Raw genomic sequence first — 23,261 nt, 5'->3', positions numbered from 1 at the left:
TGCGTGAATGCATTCACACACGCACACACATAACATCCATGTCGTTATCAAGAGGACGTAATGACTTACTCATCCAGCTAAAATTACGTCGAAAGAAAAAAACGTGCACTTTAAATGAGGTTGCCAAAGTGAGGATTTGTGTTGTGAAATTGCTCTGACAGCCTTTCAGACACACCTCTTTGTGAGTCGTAATGTGTTCAGGCAGAGAGCATGAATGGGAGCGGTTCCTAGAGCCCCAGCCACTGCTTGGCACGGTCACTGTGGATCGACTGTTAAGCCCCCTTGTCTGGGCCAGCAACAGCTGAATAACGCTGGGTAAAGGGGCCAGCACCAACATTGTGTCTGCCCAACATGGGGGGGGGGGGGGGTGCTAAAGCAAGTTCCTGGGCCAATCATCAACTCAATTGTGCTCGTCGATAGACTGCAGCGTTGTTGGCTTTGAGTTTCGCACCGAGACACGCCGTCGTTTTATTCGAGAGCCCCGCTCGCTCAGTACATTGTACAATGAATCATAGAACCCGATGGGGGGGGGGGGGGGGTGAACAATAATTGTTTATTCACTCAGTTTGTTCTCGTGTTGATTGTTTTGCGTTTTCCTCCTTTGACCCACCAGCCCCTTCCTCGCGGCCACCCCTGCCCCCTCTCACCGTCGAGCGGACGTCCCTCCGTCAACCGGCGGTAACGACGTGAACATCGATTCCCCCTCTGCACGGGCCAACCCTCCCCCCCCACCTCATCTTCTTGTGCCGGAGGGCCCCACGAGCAAGGAAGAACCGGGGTGGGGATCACGGACGCCGGAGCGCCAAATGAGCCAGTGAGGAGACGAGACGCGGAGGTCACCGGCGGAGCGCTGGACAGGTCAAGGCGAGGCGACGAGGGCAGGAGGGATTCGGGGAGCGACCCACGCAACGTGGCGACGGTTCACCTCCCCGCCATGGCGTCCAATTTCAACGACATCATCAAGCAGGGCTACGTGAGAATGCGGAGCCGCAAGGTCGGGGTAAGCAGCTCGGCGGAGCTCTCGCGGCCGCCGGCGTCCATGAATGTTTAATGAAGACGCGTCTAGCGACACGATGCGCATGTGAGCAAATGCGTGCGCATTGGGTACGATTGAATAAATAATTGATTGGCACCACCCGAAATTGAACTGCGGCTGCCGAACAATTTTCGGAATCTTGTTAACGCTGTTTTTTGAGTCGCACAGCAGGCAACGTTTGAGAAATGCGTTGCATTGCAGCTCAGCCAGCCAGTTATGCGTTTCAACCCACATGCTAATTTCAATAGGACGTGGGCCACTGCATAAGCTAAGTCAAGATTATTTACCCTTAAGTAAACTCCAATTACTCTTCCTTCAATACTATCACCATTTGGCCAGCATCCAGGAATTACAGAAGGAAATGAATCTCCTTTCACTCAATCAATGCTGCATTAATGGGAGTAGAGGGTTTTTTAGCCAAACATACTATACTTATTCTTCTTCTACCATTCAGAATGAAAACCAATTACGTATATTCGAAGACCCAAGAAATATCTGCAATTAACACTCGTAAATACCGGAATGGGAGTCACTGGAATCTCCTACTTAGCAGCACACCAGGTAGGGCAATCACATTGAGTGACTTACATTTTTTATTTCCAGCAATCTTTGGTTTTATAATAAGTTTGCCAACAGCATCCACGGCAACCTTGGAAGCAATGCGTGCGGCTGACGCACGAGACGAAAAGCTCTCAAAATAATACACCAACAGGATGCGAGCCAGTTGGCAGGCACTGAATTCCCCTGACACCAATGAACTCAACAGACTCGAATCACGTGGTAGAGCAATACCCGCCAAGGCAAGACTCATTTGGCGTTGTCCACCATTCCTTCAGAGTGAGCGTAACGAGAGGATGGCACACTTACCGAGGTGCTTTCTCGATGCCCTTATGGATTTATCTCCCCCCCCCCTGCCTCCGCTATTCCCCAAGAAAACAAAACATACTTTACTTCCAATGCTTTCTTGAAAGGTGTTTTCTATAAATTTCCTCATCCCTTATGCAACAATCCAAGAGCTATGAAACTAACATGAAGCACATCATCGATGTTTCTTCTCAAGCTATATATATATATTTGTTATCTCAGAGTGTGACTTTGTGATTTTAACATGCATAATTCATGCCACTTTCCTCACCACCCAATTCAATTTCCACGGGCAGCTAATAAGTGACCGAGGGCCAGTGAGTGAGCAGGCAATAGGTGAACCATGAATTCATGCAGCGTATAACAACATTTCACTTCATAATAAAGTTGTTTGGGTTAGATCGCGTTATTTATAAATGTGTCGTAACCCTCCACCACCCGACACATCCAATCAGCAAAAAAAGTGTCACGTTGACAAAAGACAAATAGTTCACTACTTTAGCCCACCGGTGTGTTGAAGAATGAATCCACAACATTTACAAAAACAATTTGTGTGGATTCACTCTTCAACACACTGGTGGGCTAAAGCAGTGAACTATTTGTCTTTTGTCAACGTGACACTTTTTTACTGATTGGCCGTGTCGGGTGATGGAGGGTTACGACACATTTATAAATAACGCGATCTAACCCAAAAACGTTTATTATGAATAATATTGGTCGCGAAAGCCAACTCCGTGTTAAGCTGACTAACATCATTTCCCTTCTCACCTTACGAGCAGCCTCCACAGTCGCCTGGGGTTGTGCATGACAAGGCCTGCCATGGTCGACACGAGACAGCAACGATCCTCAGCAGCCTGAATTCTCATGCCTTGCCACACATTACCAAAAATACCACAACTCTGCTTTATGATATGATTTCTAAAAAAAAAGGTTAAGGTGCAGCCCTGCAAATTGCTTGCTCATGCCACTGCTGGCAGAAGGGCCTCCACTAGAGCTACTCTCTAGGCTCTAGAGGGTCGTTTGGTCTACTCTTCCATGCTGGCCAGACATTTTGGAAGAGGTGGGATCACCCGCACTCTACCCCACCAGACGCAATCTGTGCGTCGAATGCAGTGTACTCGCACTGCATGGGTGGACAGGGGCATTTGAGAAAAGTATCCGTTGTTTAAACTGGCTTTCTGGTCGATCCAACCGCCGACCTCTGGATTGTAAGTCCAATGTGCCAAACCATTACATCGAGACTGTATCCGCTCTAATAGTACAACATTTGAAATATGCCCACAGCAATGCAGAGGAAAACTCTCTCCCACACACACCACACGCACCACACACACACACGAGTGCGCAAAAGGCGAGGCACGGTTCTGAAACGTTAATTCTTTCTGCGCGAGTGCACAGCACAGGCAAAACCTTGAGCCTGCTGTGTTGCGGGTAATTTAACGAATGGATAAGTTGAAATAGGCACTTCACCCTGGGCATGTCCATGCTCACTGCTTCATACTTGCAACCGTGTGTGATCACAACAGGGACATTACATCTGGTGGGGTTTTATTGTCGCTCATTTTCCGAAACATGGTCCACTCGAGGCTCAAAGTTTATCAGTTTTGTAAAAAAAAAAAAGCCATGCCATTATGGTAGCAATCTATATTGTATGTTTTCTTACCTTGAACGTCTTTCCAGAATGTCTGAAAATGTAAGGGGAAAAAAGCTGACTTTTTTCTTTATTTAGTTTGTTTCTGTAACTTTCACAATCTAATTATGCCCAAGCAACACTTGGCTGGTGCGTCTGATGCCGAGATGTTGTGATGGTAATTGGTTCTTTACCCTTCTATCTGGCAACAAAACTGACACCTTTTTGCAAGGAGTCATGTTTGCATAGACCGCAATACCTGCAGTCATAATACAAACAAAAGAACATAACTCCTTGCAAAAAGGTGTCAGTTTTGTTGCCAGATAGAAGGGTAAAGAACCAATTATCATATTTTTACTGGCAAATGAGGTCCCCATAATGTTGTGATGGCTTTATCATTAAGATGTATTTCATAAATAAACACAATTTATGATGTGCTGTCACACCATAATTGCAAGGAGGCTTCAAAATAAAAGTACTGGCTGTCGGGCAAATACAATTGGTGTTTCATGTCAATGTGCAGTCCGCACTTCAGTGGTGAATGCCGACAGAGAGGAATACGTTCAGGAGAACAGCCCTAAGAAGAACCGGAGAGCCCTGGAGCTCGAGTAACGAAGTGAAGCTGCACGCTCCTTCTCTTGCCCTTGGTATTCTTTAGAGACAGAGAGGAGGAGAGGAGGGGGGGACGTTACTTTCACAGTGTCCCCATAAAAACCGGCGAGGCGGCTCAGCGGTGGAGTGAGTGGCTCGCAGTCGGAAGGTCGCGAGTTAAAATCCTAGTTGCAGGTTGACGAAGCCCATTATCCCTCTGAGGTCGAAAGGATAAGTACCACTTTTGTGAGAAGGGTCAACTGTGGTTGTGCTCTGGAAAGACTCATCCCTGCAAATAGGAATGTGGAATCTCCGCCACTGGCCCAGGGCTGTCAGCAGGAGACAAGCACTGCCTTCAGCTGATTTGAACAAGAAATTACTTTTTTTTGTTATATATAGCCCTTTGTCAGTCCACTGCTGGATGAAGGCCTCCTTGATGCGTTTTTGACCAAACTTCACCACACTCCGATTAGCACGGTTGGCTAAGTAGGATGCGAAAGAAATTCAACATACATACACTGCTCAGGGTTGGTTAGTGAAGAGTGAGCTCAGGATAGGTCCAGATTCTACCTCACCACCAATGTTAACCATAGCTAGGAATCAAACTCAGGAACTGAGCTACAGCTTCCACCCCATCAATACATGAAGTGTACAGTATTCAAGAGTCAATGTCAGAAATGCACGCGTGAATTTACATTGATAGGTAGAAAGATGATGTTACGCAAAGGACCCTGTGCCTGTCAAGGTGAGGGATTGACGGATCAAGTGACTGGTTCGGTTGGCCACCCGTTGGAAGGAGCAAGATCAAAGCAATAACGCTTAGGCTGCAATATGTATTCACCCAGAAATATGCAGGCTAAGCAACCTCAAGCAATTACGCAATCAAACGCACTGCACTCGATGAGCAGAGATCATAAATCTAACGGAAGGGAGGTTGGTACCGTCTCTACAGAGTAGATTTGCTGCACTAGATTCTAGGTCAACATGTGCAGTCTCTACCTCGCGACGCAACAACTATTAACGGAACGCAACAGCGTACAATCAACGACCCAACTCGCACACCACGATCAGCACAATACAGAGCATATCCTCTAGACATGCTCAATCAACCACCTACCCCCGTCCCAAAAACACTAGCGCCTCGCCGCCGTGGGTCTGGGATGTAGACTTTCCCCTTATTGTCCTGGGTCTGGATGACCTAACAACGTAGTGTCGTACAGGGTCAAAGTGTCACGGGAGTCGGGTTGACGAGGTCCCTGGTGGTCGTGGAGATGACCCTCCGAGGAGGACTCAAGGGGGTAGAGGTCCGCTTTGTTGTTCCGCCTCTGTCCCGGCCCGGACTCGGTCCGTGCTTGTCCTGGCCCTGGGACCGAAGTCTTGGCCACTGGGATGCTGCAAGGCCACGTGCTCCCTGAATAATACCCACGTACTTGCAGTGGAGTGGCTTGACAAGGCCCAGTACTTGCAGTGGAGTGGCTTGACTTGTCCCACGCACTTGCTATGGAGTTGCTTGACAAGGGCCCAGCACTTGGTGCGAGCGTAATTCCCCATTAGCAGGAGGGCACATTGCATGTGCAATAATTATTCAATTGCAATGCAAGTGTAGTGGGTTGTATGGAGACAGAGTCTTCTTAGGAGGCAACACGTTTTTATTTAATAACTAGCGGTAAGTACCCGGCATTGCCCGGGAGAAAAAGACAGACACACACATCGACTTACACACAGATATCGACCAACACACATAGAAACACATCGACGTACACGCACACACACATATAGACTCACACAGACAGACATCGACTTTAGAGACACACATGGAGTTACACACACACATCGACTCACACACACAAATAGACTTACACACATATCGACTAACACACACATATAGGGACTCACACACACACATCGACTTACACAGCAATCCCCGATGATGCCACAGCTAGAGCAATTTTCTCTCTCTGGTGAGCCTTAGAGAGGGGCAGTTTGAAAACAAAGATCTTCCCAGTACTAGCAGGTGCATCAAAGAAAAAAAAGACTCGATTTGTAGTCTCAATGTCTTCCAATATTTTCGTGTAGGCTTTTATTAGTGCATCCATCAGCTTAGTTTAATTTTCCTAAATCAATTTAAGAAGCTGTAAAGCATAATAGCATATTTAATGTAGGATCTCTTGAGCAAGGGCATGCAGGTTGTCCCTGTAGGCTGTTGGTAGTCCCATAGACGTGAGGTCTCTTCCACCAATGGAGTGCAGTTTGTCCTGAAGGAGGATGAGGGCCTGTTTGAAGATGACATCAGAAAAGTTGACGTCGAGGTTTGTATTTTCTCATCGAGCTCCGTGGAGGATGTCCTCACTCATGCCCTCTTTGTATTTTTGCCAGAGTCCCATGTGGTTAGATGGGCTGCAAACTTGAAGATTTATGCAGAAGAGCAATGTCAGTTGGAAATGGGACTGACCAAAATAAGCTTATGTCATAGCTTTATGAAGATGGTGATCATGCGCAAGAATTGCACGAAGATTGCAAGCTTCCCTGTATGTTTGACAGACAACTCATTCCACTGTTTAGAGGTCTTGGAAAGATTTGTGCCCTTTGGCAACACAAAGAAGCATTTGGAGAAAGTAGCACTGCTCATTGTTGGGATGAACTGTGTAGACTCGTCCTAAGGCATCAGATTCACCATCAGCAGCACGTCGCTTCCATATTTTTTAAGCAGTCCATGTATAGTAGGAGGGAACTTAATGGTAAAGCAGGTTGGCAGCAAATGGGTCACTTGGGCACAAAACAAAGAACGCCATAAGGGTGGTATCTTGTGGAGCCAGGGTCTGTTGTTGGGCATTTGCTTTGGTGACGTAGATGCGTTGACCCTTTTGGAGGTGAAGTGCCAAATGGACTACTGTGGGGGAATGGTCATGGATGGGGAAGCCAATAATTCAGAAAATGGTCTCATTATTGCTGATGTATGTTCCTTGGAAAAAAGAGTTTTAGCTCATGCACACTTTGCCCCTCTGTTTTTTAAGGCAAACACAGCCATGTCAGAGCCTTTGTTGATGTATTGGCAAACATATTTGATGGCTTTTTTAGAATAGCAGAATTTTACATTAAAGTAGGCCTGGAAAATATTGCACAGAAGAGGGCAACTAGGGAATGATCCACCGGTTGTGAACCTTAATTAGCGAGTTAGTGGCAGGTCTGAGCATTGTTTGAAATCCACCATGCTCAGTATTTCTGTGACCATATAGAGAATATCCATCATGGGCCGACTGGGTGTGTTTCAAATAATTCCGTGGATACCTCTTGGTACACCTGTGGTCAAGCATTCATGGCGCATTTGGATAAAACTGGCCACATGGCCCATGGACCAATTGGTTGCAGACCACATAGAAAAAGGGCAGGGTGTTGATGGGGGTGAGGTAGTTCAGCACTGATAAATGTGTCGATGTGACTTGCATGAATTGTTTCCCTCATCCATAGTGAAATGTGAGCATGAGGAAGACGACGTGTTTGCCACCCAATGGTGTGCAAGTTACTGCTTGTCTATCCAAAGACGCCGCCTTCATTGGTCGTAATAAGCATCATGAGGTTATAAACTTTGAGTTTTAAGACCCTCGCTAAGATGTCATGTCTGTCTGGTGGCTTTTGGTTTGGATAAAGGTAAACCTGGATCTCCTTTAATTTGGGATTGCAAGTGAAGGTGATGAAGAGATGGGGGGAGTGGCATATTGGCTGATGTACGTCATGGCATCCTGAGTCTTCTCATGCATGTATCTTGGTGGAGTTGTGAAGGATGAAGGCAAAATGACTAATCAGCCCACATTGTGAGCGTTTGCATCTCCTTTGGCATTGATGGCGTCCCAGAGATGAGCATACTGTTCACACGCAGGCGGTTTTGATTCAGTTGAATGTTAAGAAGGTGCTCACTCAATGTTGGCATACTCATCGACAACATACTGGTGAAAGAAGTTGGCGCACTATAATATGTGGTTTCCTCCTCTGTCCATGATCACGAAGGAATATAAGTGTTTTTAGAGGAGGCAGTTTTGTGAGGATGTCTTTGTCCTGCAGCTTTGTAATTGGAGGAATCTTGACGTGGTACCCATCTTGGCCTTGCGACAGGAAAATGTGTTATTGTAGGGCATCGTATGCTGTTAGTGTCAGGAAATCGTGCGAAGGTGTTTTCTTGGTATGGAAGAACAATGTTTCTCTCACAATGTTCCTCATTCACCGTAAGTAAGCAAGGTCAACAATATTTGGGGCATTGAACCTCCCTGCGTGCTCCCCACTTTGGTGGAAAGTAAAGATGCGGTACGGCAACATTTAAATGGGTGATGTTCCCACGAATGTAACAAAACGATAGACGAAATGCAATGGGCTGCAGCTAAGAAAGTCCAATGTATTTAGCAGTATAACATATTAATCAGCATCGCAAGACTACGTATCAGTAAATATCGTGACGTGAGCAATAGAAACAATAGAAATGCATTGAAGAAATAAGCTGGAATAAGTGTAAATTAAAGAGCAGCAGTACGCACAGCTAAGTTGAGAAGCAGCCTACAGTCTAGATTATAGACTGCCAGTACGCCGACTCAATAACATAAGCATTGCTACAGTCGACGTAAAAAGCTGGCAATACGGTCAGCAGCTGAAAAAGCAGGATACAGTCGACATGAAAGGCTGGCAGTACACTGAGTGAGGTAAAGAAGCCGGCAACAGATTATAGACTGGCATACACTCATAATGGGCAAACGCAAAATTAGCAGTGTAGATAATAGAGTGCCAGTGCACTGACGTTAATTAATCAGCAGGCAGCAGGCCACAGCACAGACTGGCAGTACACCATCGCAGCGTCATAAAACACACCTAAAATAGAAAAAATGTAGCAACCTAATAATAAAATATTAGTTTTCTGCATACAAATATTATTATTGTAATATTTGACAACTTATTTGTTTCATAATAGTCAACAATGAACCTGAGTTCTTAGCGAAAGATTCAATACTATTGTACTTTACATTGCCGCGGTGAGGCCTAGTCCCGTGCAGAGCCCGCGGCCTCACCTAGATTACCCAGCCGGAGGAGGTGACACATTGCGAGGCAGGGGGCTGGGCCGCTCTCCCCACCCGCGCTGCAATAGTGCTATGTAAGCGCTATAATATGAATATTTACGTACTTTATATCAGTAACTGCACGCATTGGGGTGGGGGGGAGAAGAGGACATTAGACTGTGAAGAATGAAACTCAGCGTTGTGCGTATATTTTTTAAGCATTGTTAACACGAAAGAAATGTTTTAGCGATCGTGTGTGCGTTGCTAGGGGCAACTCCTGTCAGCGTTTCACGCATGCGCAATTGTGTGCTTTGTCCCGCGGCGGGCGGCAAAATTAAATAAATAAATAAAGAGAAATCGCGTAAAAACTGTAAAAGGTAACGGATGGGAAAACGGAATAGTGCTTGCCCATCACGGGGCTTACGGCGTGGTAGCTGGCAAATTATTTTTAACGTGAACCCCAAATCCCTCGCAAGTGCACGTGCGCAGACAGACAGACAGACATACAGATAAAAAATGTCTTTAATAGGTTAGATAACGGCAACACACGAGGTATCGCCTCCGGGCTAACGTGCCCTAAGTCACTGGGACCACCTATCTTAGCCCTCCGGCTAACGGGACCTAGGGGAGGCTGACCCGACCCAGCCAAGGTCCTCGGGTCTCGACCACTGGCCCACTCACACCCGGCCCTGATAAGAACTTGGGGTCCGAGGATCTTCAGGGTCCTATTCTTAAGGCGAGCTCTTCGGTCTTCGGCTTGACGCTGACTGCCGGAGCCGCTCGGGTGTCAGGCTTTTATGCGGTTCCCAGGGTCACTCCGCCCCTGGCACGCCCACTCTCTGGAACCTTCTGGAGGGACCTAGATTGTTGCGTAATCCCCCAGCCCCCACTGGGGGCCTGGGGTGTCCACCTCCGGTTCCCAACTGCCCTCCGGATTGCCTGACCCAACAGTCCTTCTTGGTACAGGAGGGACCCGCTATTGCCTCCTGTTGACCCATGGCTGGAGCTACATATGACCAGTAGTGGTGACGGCGTATTACGCCTGACAATTACCACGCAAGGAATCTGCAATGCTGGCTTTATCTTGCTAAACAACGTGAAGCCGCACCGTTTATTCAGCCGGTGAAGTAAAGCCCGAGTATTTATGCTGCCGGTTGTTGGTTGTGAACAGAATGTAAAGGTGCAGCCCTGCAATTGCTTGCTCGTGCCACTGCTGGCGGAAGGGCCCCCACGAGAGAGAATTCTAGAAACCCCATCTCGTGGATATTTTGGCCTACTCTTTCACGCTGGATAGATATCTTGGAAGAGGTCGGTCACATAACCTGGCAGATTTTTATGCATTTTCCAAAACTATCGTGAACTCTCAGCTCAAAAAAAAAATAGTGGAAAAAGAGAGATTGAAATTTTCTAAAATATTGGAACATTAGCATGGTGAACATATTCAATTGTGCATTAAAAATATATAAATGTTAAAGGTGAAGAGCCATTATTAACATTATAGATCCCCGGTTTCATCTGGTCAGAATTAATCTTTGACTCGACTCCCTTCTACGATGTAAATGACGCCATCACTGCAACTGCTAAACTGACTTACTGATGGACAAATGTAATGTTGCTAAATGTAGATACTGTATCCAGTATATTTAACACAAGTGCAAAGATGCCACATTGGAACGCAGCACAAGATTCTTCCTCTATGGACTGTACATCAATCACAGCATGACAATCACATGCAGAAGATTGCACGCGTGTGGCCATGAGAACCTCACAGGAAATGAGCAAAGCCTTCAGTGCAGGGCCGTTACATTACAGTCACTAAAACCACTCGCATAGATAATGAGTAATGAATCTCTGTAGTGCGATGAACGGTATGTGGCAAATATGCTGCTGTATATTCACGCGCACAAAACGTGGACGTAATATTCTGAGCTTTCCAACAACAAAAAGTGCAGGCCTTATAAAAGGAAATTAATAGTATCATCAAATGCAAGCGCTGCCCTTTAGTAGGCAATCAAGCGTGTTTATAGTTCTCCGTGCTATTGTCTCTGCAGAGTTATTGTCTGTACAGGGCTAATCATCCATGCTATCGATTGTAAATAAATGCACTGATTGGATGGGAGAATGTGAATATGGGCAGATGAGTTGCCATTCTGCATTTAACGGGAAGCACTTTGCGAGGGAGACCTTTTAGTCTGAAAGATAAAAGTCCAGTTGTACACTTCCTTGCAAGAGAAGTGACCTTGAGAATGCACCCACTGGCCTCAAAGATAAACTATCTCTCAACGTACTCCCCAACTTGCAATAAAGGGAGTGGCCGATGGAATATAACCACTGACCTGAAGACAAACGCTCACCCTAATGTACATCGTTTACTCACAAAATAGAGTGACCTTGAAAGTGTACCCAGGAGGCCTTCATACACCACCTGCGTTCCAACATTTACGTTGAGTAAGCAAAGCCCTCTACGCATTGACCAAACGTGATAGTTCTCTTCCTCCACTTCCACACTTGGCACATTTAGTCGGTCAGATTGCAAAGGACTTGTAAAACTAATCAGTGTTGATGCATCTCTCAAAAGAAATTGAGAGCATATGTTTTACTCAGCAGGGTAAGCTCTGAGGGGATGGCTGAATAGTTGTTCCAAATGCGCCGCTAATCGTTTGAAAGATTTCCCTCGCCAATAATACAGTGTTTTAAGTAAATGAAATAATTGCAAGCGCGTGTGCGTATATGTGTATCGTACAACGTGATGAAATATGGCAAGAATACAAATTCCAATCCTTGCATTATTTAGTGGATTTATGATAGGCCCCCCATGATAATATCATGTAAAGTTATTATGTTCTGCATTTCCTTTACAACCAAATTAACATATTGTAACATCAAATTAACATATAATTTACATATTTACCAAGTTAGCACCACTACAATATACGTGCACATGAATCAATACAAAATTATATCCAAAGCAATTTATTTTGAAGACAAACCACCGTACGCATGTAACGTTTGTTAGTTTCATAATGGAGATATTCCTACTAGGGCCTTACAAAAAACGCTTCATCCTGATAATTAGTGCACACAGTGTCACCACTTCGCAGCTTTGATAATTATCAATGGAACTGTGGAAGCAAAGGCACTTTGCTGTAAATAAAGCGATCAATTTAAAATGCAATTGCTTTATTTATCGCATCGGCGCATCAAAAGGCCCTTAATCGAGTGCAATAACACCGAGCGCCAACACTCGGCAGCGTCTGCAGGTGAAGAGACGCGCGTGCTGTTGGCAAGGTGCCGCATGAATATAAAACGCCGCGGTGGCTAGCAGATTATTCTTTGGTTCTTTTGGTAAAGTCACGTATAAAGAAAAAAATATAAATTAAATAATAGCATACGACGTTTCGATTGCAACACAAGCAATCATCATCAGGTATAATGAAATAGCGACATAAAATCTAACCAGAAAAAAATTATAGACAGACATATAAGCAGACAGATATCACCTAGATGCACAGAGCGGGCAACACAGGTACAGAGAGGGGTGATCGTCTCTGTGGGGTGGCCTTAAATAGACAGAGGGGGGCGGAGGCAGCGAGAGGGAGGGGTTAGAGACAAAATTTACATGTCAATGAGTACAACAAAAAGAAGTGAGCGGGCTTAGGGGGAGAAAGAAAGAACCAAAGAATAATTCCTGCAGTCACGAAAGCTCCACAGTTTAAGATTGGCTAGCAGATGTTAACTCCCTCGCCCAGCATACAGGTTTTGTGTGGGCTCATTCCCCACACTGACGCCTGCATATTTGGAGTTTGCACGTGGTCGTGTGGATTTTCCTCTGGTTCCTCCGGTTTTTCCCTGCACATTTAGAAACGTGCGTAGGAGAGTGTTTGGCCGCTATAAATTTCCACTTGATAAGCCACTCAATTGAGCTATCACTTGCGCCCAGGTCGTTTATGAAACAGAGCAACAGTATATAGCTCAGTGGGCCTTAGCTCGTACAATGAAAAAAAAAGTGTAATAGTTTAGTTTAAAATGTTTCAAAGCTTCTTTATGGCCATAATCTGGCTATGGGAAGCTGCTTGCCGCGTTTGAATGACACTCCCATTCTGCGACATGCGTGTGTGAATCTGTAATAGGCGCTTTAGCTACATCACATCTATGTGCAAGGCCAGGATTTAGTGGCCACGCGGCAGCAATTAATGTCTGTGTGGCTGTCCCGTACTCTTTGGTTCTTTCGGTAAAGTCACGTAGGTGAAAAAAGAAATAAGAGAAAAAAATTTTATCACGACGTTTCGATTGCAACACAAGCAATCATCATCAGGTGTGACAACCAGCGCAAGAAAATTTCGTACTGAAGTGGGAGAGATGCCGGAGTTAAGGGGTTTATGTGAGTCAGAGAGGGCGGTGGGGGACTGGAACGTGACACTGGGCAGGGGGGGGGGGGAGTGTGCCGGGCTAGAAGTACGTGACTTTACCGAAAGAACCAAAGTGTATGGATCCTTGCAATCACGAAAACTTCAAATCTAGAATGGCTGTCCCGTGTTAATGTGCAGCCAATTTGCCAATCTAGTTCTGGGTGAAGGGACTCCCCATAATCCTCGCATACAGCGAGGATTATTTCAATTCGTTTGTTAGTTAGACCGTACTCGATTTCGCTCGGGAGATGCACGTCGTTAGCGGAGCAGATGAGAGCGTGGAAGCGTGGTGGTTCCCGCCCCGGTCGTATGCGTCTTGCTCTTTTGTTCCACGCCTTGAGTAAACCACTTAAAAAATCGTTCGGTCATTGTCGAGTCGACTGAGGTTCATTTTTCTATTCTTAGGTTTTTTCGGTAAAGTCACGTAGGTAAAAAATTATAATAATAAAAGTAAAATAAAATAAAAAATCACGACGTTTCGGAGGCAACACAAGCTTCTGTTTTCAGGTGGAACCGTCACAGCACGATTGCTGCATCAAGTAAGATAAATTCGAAGATTAACCTTGTCATTTGTCCATCGTAACTCCAGGAAGCGATCTTGAGGGCAACCATCGCCATGCTTCGCTCCTTCAAAATGTACGAGCAGATCTTGCGTGTTTCATTGACCGATCGTGTGAGGTAAACGTGTGTGGCCAGGCAATTTTTTGCTGACGCCTTGGCAGGCAGAAGGACCTCCAAATGGAGTGGAAGGCCTCCTGGGCGGTCATTTGAACCACAATCCCTACTTGTGATGGCCAGACATCTCAGAAGAGTTGAGAATTCCCGCATTTTACCACACCACACGTTAAAAAAACCCCGCTGATCGACTAAAATGTGCCAAACGAAATGCTGAGCGGAGCAGAGAGGCGGTGGGGGTGATTTCAAGAAAACAATTTGTTTCAACCGTCGCACACGGAGAATGAACCGAACCGGTGACCTCTGACCGTTACACCATACCAGCTTCCTTCATATACATATAGTATATATACACACACACAGAGACAAGAATCTCCTGTATAGCTGGAACTGACTTTTGGGGAAAGTGCCGTTAGCGAGCACACACGAAGGCCGGCACAGCACACGACGGGGTGGGTGGCCAGCACCACGCCCAGCCACCTTTGTCTCCCTAGCGGCGATGTTTAGCACACCGCACCAGGTACTCATTTGAGGCCGAGTTGACCTAGGGGAGGCCTAGGACCGATTCATAAAATCGTCACTCGTGTTAGCTGGAATAGAACTCGGTTCGCCGGGTTCGTAGCGCTGTTCGCTAACCGTTGCACTACCACTCCCCACATTTTATATATACACATACACACCATATGTTGTAATGTTCGAAATGGGAACTAAATCTATTTAACCCTCAGTTCGGAGTCGTTATCGCACCATAAGGGCCTGCTCAGTTGTAGACGCCAAGCCTGGTGACGTGTTCAGTCGGGGTTAATTTGGACTAAAAACGTCAGCAGAAGATACACGCGAAAATACTGTTCACACAAGAACGAATCGACGTACAAAAAAAACCCTGTAACTTTTGAAACAGTTCCGATTTAAAGCTTTCGTGACTGCAGGGATTCATATTCTTGGTTCTTTCGGTAAAGTCACGTAGAAGGGAAATAATAAAATTATAAAAATAAAATATCATAAAATACAATTCTCACGACGTCCTAATGGCAGCTCTGTTTCTTCACCTGAGGACGGCTGCTTGCGTTGTGGCAGAAACGTCGTGAGAATTTTATTTTATTATGTTTAATTTTCATTATTTTATTATTTCCCTTCTACGTGACTTTACCGAAAGAACCAAGAATATGAATTTTGAAAAAGGTGTGAAACGGCCTCGCGTCTGCAATCCGTGTTTTTCCACACACATACATACGGCGGCCCCTGACCTTGGCGAGCGGAGAACAACGGTTGTCGAATGCGCACAGGAATGCTACAATGAATTTGCCACAGGATCACGGCGCTGACTTTTAAAAAGTTCCACTCCAAGCAACTTATGTTGGTCGTCTACGAAATCATTGCACGCCCATATGAAGAATAAAAAACGCTGACGCCGTGTACTAATACATAGGTGCTCGATCAATGTGCGTTGACACGTCTGTATGAGACGTCGGTATGAAACTCCCATCTGTTCATCATCGATTCACTGCTGGATGAGGAGCTTCTCACACGGAAGCACTAACAAGGCATGAACCCGCTGAGCCGTATGTTTATGATGACTTGGTCATACTCAACAGTGTTCATCACTTTGAGTCGCGCTCTCTCCGCTGCTAAATGAACGCTTCCCCAAGTAAGCGCCATCAATCGCCAACTACGACAAATGTGGGTTTTTTTTACCAGTTAAGGCCCCACTGACCTATACAGCTCTTTTTCAGAAGCGACCTGGCCACAAATGATAGCTCGACGAAGACGGCTTATCACGTGGAAATGTACAGCAGCCAAACACTCTGAAACACGCGTTGATTCGAAATGTGGAGGGGGGGGGGGGGGGGAAACAAGAGGACCTGAAAAAAAATGCACGCAACCACCAAGGGGAGAGAGAACACGCAAAGTCCAAGTATTCAGGCATCAGGGTCGGGATTGGAATCGAACCCATGACCTCCTGCATGCCAGGCGAGGGAGAACATCTCCCCCCCCGCCACCCCCCCCATCTTATCGCTTCGTGTCTGTGGTGGTATCCCCTTGGGCGAGGTCTGTCCTCTGGCTGCCGTTCCATCGCCAGCCTCATCCTTGAGCCATCATTCCCGTCGCAGTGTATCCCCGCCCAGGATATTTGGGGTCTCTACAACATTTCATTTGTTCCCCATTGCAGTGAAACTCCGAGCGTGCGCTCACCAAAAGTGCCTCGTATACTTTTATTCTCAACATTAGTTCCTCTCAACATTAGCCAGGAAATCTCACGACGTTTCGCCAGTAATTACAACTAGCTTCCTCGGCTTTAATACACACAATAGACAGGAAGGACAACTTCAAAGGGCTCACATAATACATAATGTACGTTGCCTCAGTAATCCCCCCACCCCCACGTGGAGCAAGAACGCAGAAGTGTGGTCACCACATCTACGCCTCTATATAAGGAACGAAACAGGTGGACTTCTCCACAAATCTGGCTGTCGCCTGATGAAGCTGGTTGTAATTACTGGCGAAACGTCGTACTCAGATTGTAAATGTTGTGGCTTGGCTCTCCAACACACCGGTTAGTGCTGTACTAGTGACGAATTGGCCACGTTCTGTTTACGTGACAACCATTACTAGTTGGCTGTGTCGGATGGTTGCGGGTTTAACGACACATTTATATATTTATGCGATCTAACCCCAAAAACCTATTATGGATGATATTGGTCGCGATAGCCTACGTGTTAAACTGGCCAACCTCATGTGTGTACATTTGTTGCACGGAAAACCAATGTGAATGTTATTCACAGTAAAAAAAAACTATTACAGTGGATGTGCTCCAGAATGTCATCCGACAGCTCATTAGCAATAATTTGATACAGAAAACTGAATAATAACCATCTTGCCGCTACAGAATTATTGCAAGAAATATTATGGATGAACCATGATTTACATGCAAATTTAAATCCTGTAAAAAAAAGGTTCTGTACAAATGTGTTGATTAGGTCATAATGAGATAAAAGTGAATATTAAACCATATCCTGTCCACAAATGCATTTCCCCAATAGCATGTATTTAATTAAAAGTACCACTAACGTAATGCCATAGCTAAAGAAGGCGGTGTAAATTAATTGCTATGGGTTTGTACAATGGGAAAACAACAACAAAAAAACCCACGATTGGAATTATCTCTACCCACGCGTAATTATATCTCTGGGCAAATGCCATTTCCGTACGTTGCAAAAGTGATCGCCGTGATTTTCTGAACTCAACTCGAACAAAGGTTAATTGTGCCCCAACCACATTTTTATCAATGTGGGGGGGGAGAGGGCACGATAACATTTTCTAACAGATAACATTTAAAGCTGCCAGGAGAAGTCCATCAGAGGTGCACATCTTGCAATTGCAACCACTTTTTGTTGTTGTTGTTATTAAATACCGTATTGCATTTTAAATGACAAACCAAATCAATTAAGCCGTGGAAAAATTAAGCGCCTTTAAAACATATCAGCGAGACAAACGTTGGTTAAATTTTGCATGAATGGTCGATAGCGGCTCACCAAAAGCAATTTCTGTACAAAAATATTCAAAAATTAATTGGTCAAACATTCCCAACTGGACCCTTGTTACAAAAACGAATCTTGACCGCCACGTTATTTAGAGGGTAATTTTTATTTATTATTATTGTTGTATAATTATGCTACAATCGACATTAACTCGTTGTGAACAAAAGGAATTGTTAACGCATCACCGCAACTTCAGTGTGTGCCAACTGTAAGATAGAAGACACTGGGGAGCGATAGATAGTTTCATACATTTTTAAGAATAAGCACTCAATTGCGCATTGAGCAAGACGGTTGCATAATCCATCGGTAACCACATTGCTCACTGCAAATTACATTTTTATTAAAAGTTGAAAGAATCTTCCCTGTGCACTGCATTTAGAAAGAAATGAGCGATTTAAATAGTTACCCATGGGCTATGCAAACACTGGTTTGTGCACAGATTCAAAACCCTCTGTGAATCCGCTGGTGAATCAAGGTCTCCCCACAACGTCTGTCATGGGGGGGTCATTGTTTGGCCATACTTCACCACCCTTGTCAGAGCTGTTTTGGTGAAGCACTTGAAGATTGGTAAAACACCGTTTTTTCCAGGGTATGAAATGCCTTACCAGGCTGTCGTGTTTAAATGCCCCTACAGGGCACAGATTCGCCCAAAGCCACTGAACCTGATTTATTGTAGGCAATGCGAAGCGGAGTTACGTATAATGGAGAGTTGAGAAGCAATTTTTCATTGTGAAAGTAACAATAGCCTGTTCACTTCAGCGTTCATTCTCACAGCACGGTCTGTTTACAATCTGACCACAGGAATACATCAGGGTGTTTGTTGAGAATAAACCTCACTGAGAAAGACACGTGGGCTATGTGAAACATTAGTATCAACATAATGCACGTACTCTTATGAACTTAAGCAGCACGTTTGTTGAGTCAAGTAGAATGGAAATAATAAAATAATAAAATAAAACATAATAAAATAATATCGACAGACCTGTTCTTCACCTGAGGACGGCTGCTTGCGTTGTGGCCGAAACGTCGTGAGAATTATTTTATTGTGTTTTATTTTTATTATTTTATTATTTCCATTCTACGTGACTTTACCGAAAGAACCAAGAAGATGAATCCCTGCAGTCACGAAGCTTTAAATCGAAATGTATATAGGTTCATGCCGAATGTCGGCACTAAACTTAACAGAAGTTGCATTCTTTGGAAACACATTCGAGAAATCGAAAAATCTGCCAAATACAAAATAAAAACCCTGCTATTAATAGTACCATGCAATTTTTATATTTTTATATCCCAGTTAGCACTAAATACCATTTATTTTAAATAATGAATCACTTGTTCATGTTTATCCACAAAACAGTTGGAAGCTTCATCCTTTCACGGCAAAATAAAGTTGCTCGTCACTCCCCTGCCCATCACTGCGCAGAACCACCAATTGGCTCCAACGACCCCCACACACAACAACAACAACACAACAGCGGCAATTATTCAAAGCCACGTCTGTACCGCGACGACGCATCACAGCCCCCAGGGGGACAGACAGCGAGCGCCGCGTCATCTTTACACGTTCGATTTGGAACGCTAAGTGCTCTTGGTTAAAGTGCATTTTAATAACCGATTTTAAAAACGACAGTCATGAAAAGAAATCTGCATTAGCAAGCCAAAATTTAAAACACCACCGTGTCAAGATGAAACAAAATCTGCTGCATGCAATGAGACAACATTGGTAGACTCTATACAATAGCTAAAAACTAAAACTGAACAAAAATTGTTTACCAGATAAGACCCACTGAGCTATGTAGCTCTTTTTCAGAAGCGACCTGGCCATAAATGAAAGCTCAACGAAGTGGCTTGTCACGTGGAAATATATAGCAGCCAAATAATCTAAATGTATGCTTCTAAATGTGGAGGGGAAACCCGGAAGACCCGGAGAAAAAGCTACGGACCACGGGGAAAACGTGCAAACTCCAAATGTTCAGGCGTCAGGGTCGGGGTCGACCCCACGACCCCCTGCATAGCAGGCGAGGTAGTTCACATCTCACCACCGTGATGCCCGATACATTGGTGTGCGAATCATCAACCCTGCCGGTATCATCAGAGGTTCTGAAGCATACATTATCGCGTGACCCACGCAGGCACCACTCCCTGTTTTATTAGCTCAGTCACTCCTCCCTGAGATTTTAGAGGCGATGATTAATTATTTATAATTTACAGCCTGCAATTAATTACGAGGCAGCCTGCAGATTGCAATCATGTTGTCTTCTGCAGGAGTAATGCAGCCTGTGGTGATAGATCAGTCTGCCTCGCTACGGATTCAACTAGGAGTGAAACAATGCATGGAATGATCGATTAGCAGTATCTTAGGATTAGTATACATATAGTGATTTGTATATTTTGTTTGGAGGGTGGAGTGGTGACATAGTGGTTAGCACACTGTGCGATGAACATAGCGACACGAGTTCAGTTCCTGGTCATGATCAACATCAGTGGCAAGCGACATCTGAACTTATCCATAATTCAGAATCTTTATTTAGACTTCAGGAATGTGATGAGCTGTGACGCTTTTTTTCTCAGATGTTCTGGTCCTGCTGTCCAACACCCCACCCCCCCCAGGTTCCCTCACTGCTTCACCTCCCACAATGGCCAACGTGGGGAAGTGAGGTCAAAACCCCCATTCATCACCAAAATAGCATGCACAGGCCTCCACCAAGCAGTGGAATTGACAAGGGACTGTAAACGAGAATGATGCACTTAATAGGTTCGCGTGATCCCTGCAGCTCCTAATGTGAAAATAGAAAAATACATTCTCGGATGGAATCGCCACCCTGAATCACAACAATTCAGGGAAGAGCTAGAAGCCGAGGTCGCAAACGGGTTTTGATTCCTTACCCGTACCCGTACCCGGCCGCACCAGGGTCGCAAACGGGTACCCTTACCCGACCATACCCTACCCGTACCCGGCCGGGTATCGGGTAGGGTACGGGTATCGGGTACCCGATTGCGACCTCTGGAATGAAGCCATGTTGCAGGCGCGGGTGGGTTGATTCTAGGAACTTGAATTGTGAGAAGAGACAAGACGTTGGGAAATGAGTGACAAACGGTGACTCACCAGTGACTCACGGCCTACCCGTACCCGGACCCGGCCGCACCAGGGTCGCAAACGGGTACCTGTACCCGTACCCGGCCGGGTAGCCGGCCGGGTACGGGTAGCCGGGTATCGGGTAGGGTACGGGTATCGGGTACCTGGTTGCGACCTCTGGCCAGAAGAGGTGGAATTGCAACTCCCTTATACGCCGGGGTTAAGAACGGAGCACTCAGTTGCACAAGAAAGTTGCCTCTTTATCCACACGGGAGCAAGCGGCGGTGCAAGGAAGGTTCCCACGTTTAGAAAGCGTCCGTAGTTTGCTTTTTTGGTCATTTCGGTGGCTGATTTTTTCGTTTGGTGCCGTCAGTTCTTTTAGACAATGGTCTCATGAATGGCCGATGAAGAGCTCACCGTTACATGCGTCTCACCTGTGATAGTTCAACGTGCGATGTTGAGCGTTAAAGTGAAGCCGATTAGATTATGCACAAGACTGGCAGGCTGAGGTGTCCCCAGGTACACGGGACATCACGCCCTGGTCCAGGAATTGCCGCCTCTTAACAACAGGAGCGATCATATGCATGCTGATATGAGTTACCCGTCGGAGGCCGTCGGACTGCGAGAAGGGCTGCGTGCAGAACGAGAGTGAGCGAGAGAGTGAGCGAGAGAGTGAGCGAGAGAGAGACCGAGAGAGTGACCGAGAGAGAGCGAGAGAGTGAGCGAGAGAGTGAGCGAGAGAGAGACCGAGAGAGTGAGCGAGAGAGTGACCGAGAGAGTGAGCGAGAGAGTGACCGAGAGAGTGACCGAGAGAGTGAGCGAGAGAGTGAGCGAGAGAGTGACCGAGAGAGTGACCGAGAGAGTGAGCGAGAGAGTGACCGAGAGAGTGAGCGAGAGAGAGACCGAGAGAGTGAGCGAGAGAGTGACCGAGAGAGTGAGCGAGAGAGTGACCGAGAGAGTGACCGAGAGAGTGAGCGAGAGAGTGACCGAGAGAGTGAGCGAGAGAGTGACCGAGAGAGTGAGCGAGAGAGTGAGCGAGAGAGTGACCGAGAGAGTGAGCGAGAGAGAGACCGAGAGAGTGAGCGAGAGAGTGAGCGAGAGAGTGAGCGAGAGAGAGAGCGAGAGAGTGACCGAGAGAGTTAGCGAGAGAGTGAGCGAGAGAGAGACCGAGAGAGAGACCGAGAGAGTGACCGAGAGAGTGAGCGAGAGAGTGACCGAGAGAGAGACCGAGAGAGTGAGCGAGAGAGTGAGCGAGAGAGAGAGCGAGAGGTCGGGGTTTACATAAAGCAAAGTTAAAAAATAAAAAAAATAAAAAAATTACGAAATGATGAATGAAGCAAAGTGCCGACTACACCGAGTTTCTTCTTGTTTCCACTGATCGTAAAAAAAGGAGCGATCACATGGTCGCTGAATGTACACGCGATGGAATGTCTAGATTATAGCCGTCGATACTGAACGCTTAATAACTGATGTTAAGCGTTTGCTAAAGTGTCCACAAAATCGATTCAATTGCATGCAACCCAAGTTGTGCAACTGATCATTCAGATGTGGGCCCAGCTTTAGAGCCCGGAGACTCTATAGGCTACTGGGTGGTATTACACTGGATATGCCTCGCTGCCTCGCTCCGATTCTAACTCCCATAATAATATTTTTTTTCATCTCGGTTTTGCAGTTTCATTTGTATCGTCTTTCGTGTCCTGGTCTTGTTTGTGCGGGTTTGTTCGCCGTATTAGGCCAAATGTAGCATTAAGCAAATCGCTTGCATATCGTTGCACACAAATAATTAGTTGTCTCGAACGATTTCATGCAAGCATCGAGAGCATAATCATTAATTTAAATTGAAGAATCGGTGAACAGCACGGCATTGTCGCATGGCCAGGTGGCTCAGCTGGACAGCAAGCAGGTTTCGAGTTCCAATCTTAGTTGGGGGTTGGCTCAGCCCATCATCCCCCCTCCCCCCCCCCCCAGGATAGATACAATTCAGTAGAGTACCACTTTGTGGGGGCATCAACGATGGCCGAAAGACTCACCCCTGTCATAGGAATGTAGAATTTCCACCACTGTCTTAGGGCTATAAACGGTCGATGAGCACTGCCTCAAATGGTCATGTTAGCAGGAAATCACTTTAACGTTTGACTTTTATTGCCACACGGTGCGTAATATGTGGCCTCTGACACATTCAGTCTTGACTCTGCACATCAAGAAAGCGATCAAATCCAACAGTGAGATTACTGCACGGCTAAAGAATAGCACAGGCGAATGCCACACGTGCAGTGATCTGATCAATGCGCCATTTGGGGTTGAAACGTATAAAGTTTCCTCGATTGGATGGTGGCACAGAGAAACCACATCAGCGCCGTCTCTGATTGAATGGAAGTTCCTGTCTGCAAAAATGCAGTGTC

The 23,261-nt window shown here is 45.8% G+C and overlaps 1 protein-coding gene and 1 long non-coding RNA gene across 5 annotated transcripts in view; one reads left to right on the top strand and one right to left on the bottom strand.

Moving 5' to 3' along the window:
* Nucleotides 1-23,261, top strand: part of LOC133350854 (docking protein 6-like) — a 70,279-nt gene that overhangs the window by 7,821 nt on the left and 39,197 nt on the right. For all 3 annotated transcript variants that reach the window (XM_061565654.1, XM_061565655.1, XM_061565653.1), the window contains exon 2: nt 614-1,000. In XM_061565654.1, the coding sequence (XP_061421638.1) occupies nt 935-1,000 (66 nt within the window). In that variant the 5' untranslated portion in view covers nt 614-934. The remainder of the gene's footprint in view (nt 1-613; nt 1,001-23,261) is intronic.
* Nucleotides 824-9,413, bottom strand: LOC133350855 (uncharacterized). 2 transcript variants are annotated; one of them, XR_009756116.1, is made up of 3 exons: nt 9,173-9,413; nt 2,669-2,768; nt 824-969 (listed from the first exon to the last, which is right to left on the bottom strand). It is a non-coding gene; the product is annotated as an uncharacterized LOC133350855 (long non-coding RNA). The 2 variants fall into 2 exon arrangements; XR_009756115.1 differs by lacking the exon at nt 9,173-9,413 and adding an exon at nt 4,061-7,158.

Source organism: Lethenteron reissneri, chromosome 35 (assembly GCF_015708825.2).
Source record: "Lethenteron reissneri isolate LAM-NWPU_2019-01 chromosome 35, ASM1570882v1, whole genome shotgun sequence".
Lineage (NCBI taxonomy): Eukaryota > Metazoa > Chordata > Hyperoartia > Petromyzontiformes > Petromyzontidae > Lethenteron > Lethenteron reissneri.
This window is presented reverse-complemented; position numbering and strand designations above follow the sequence as displayed.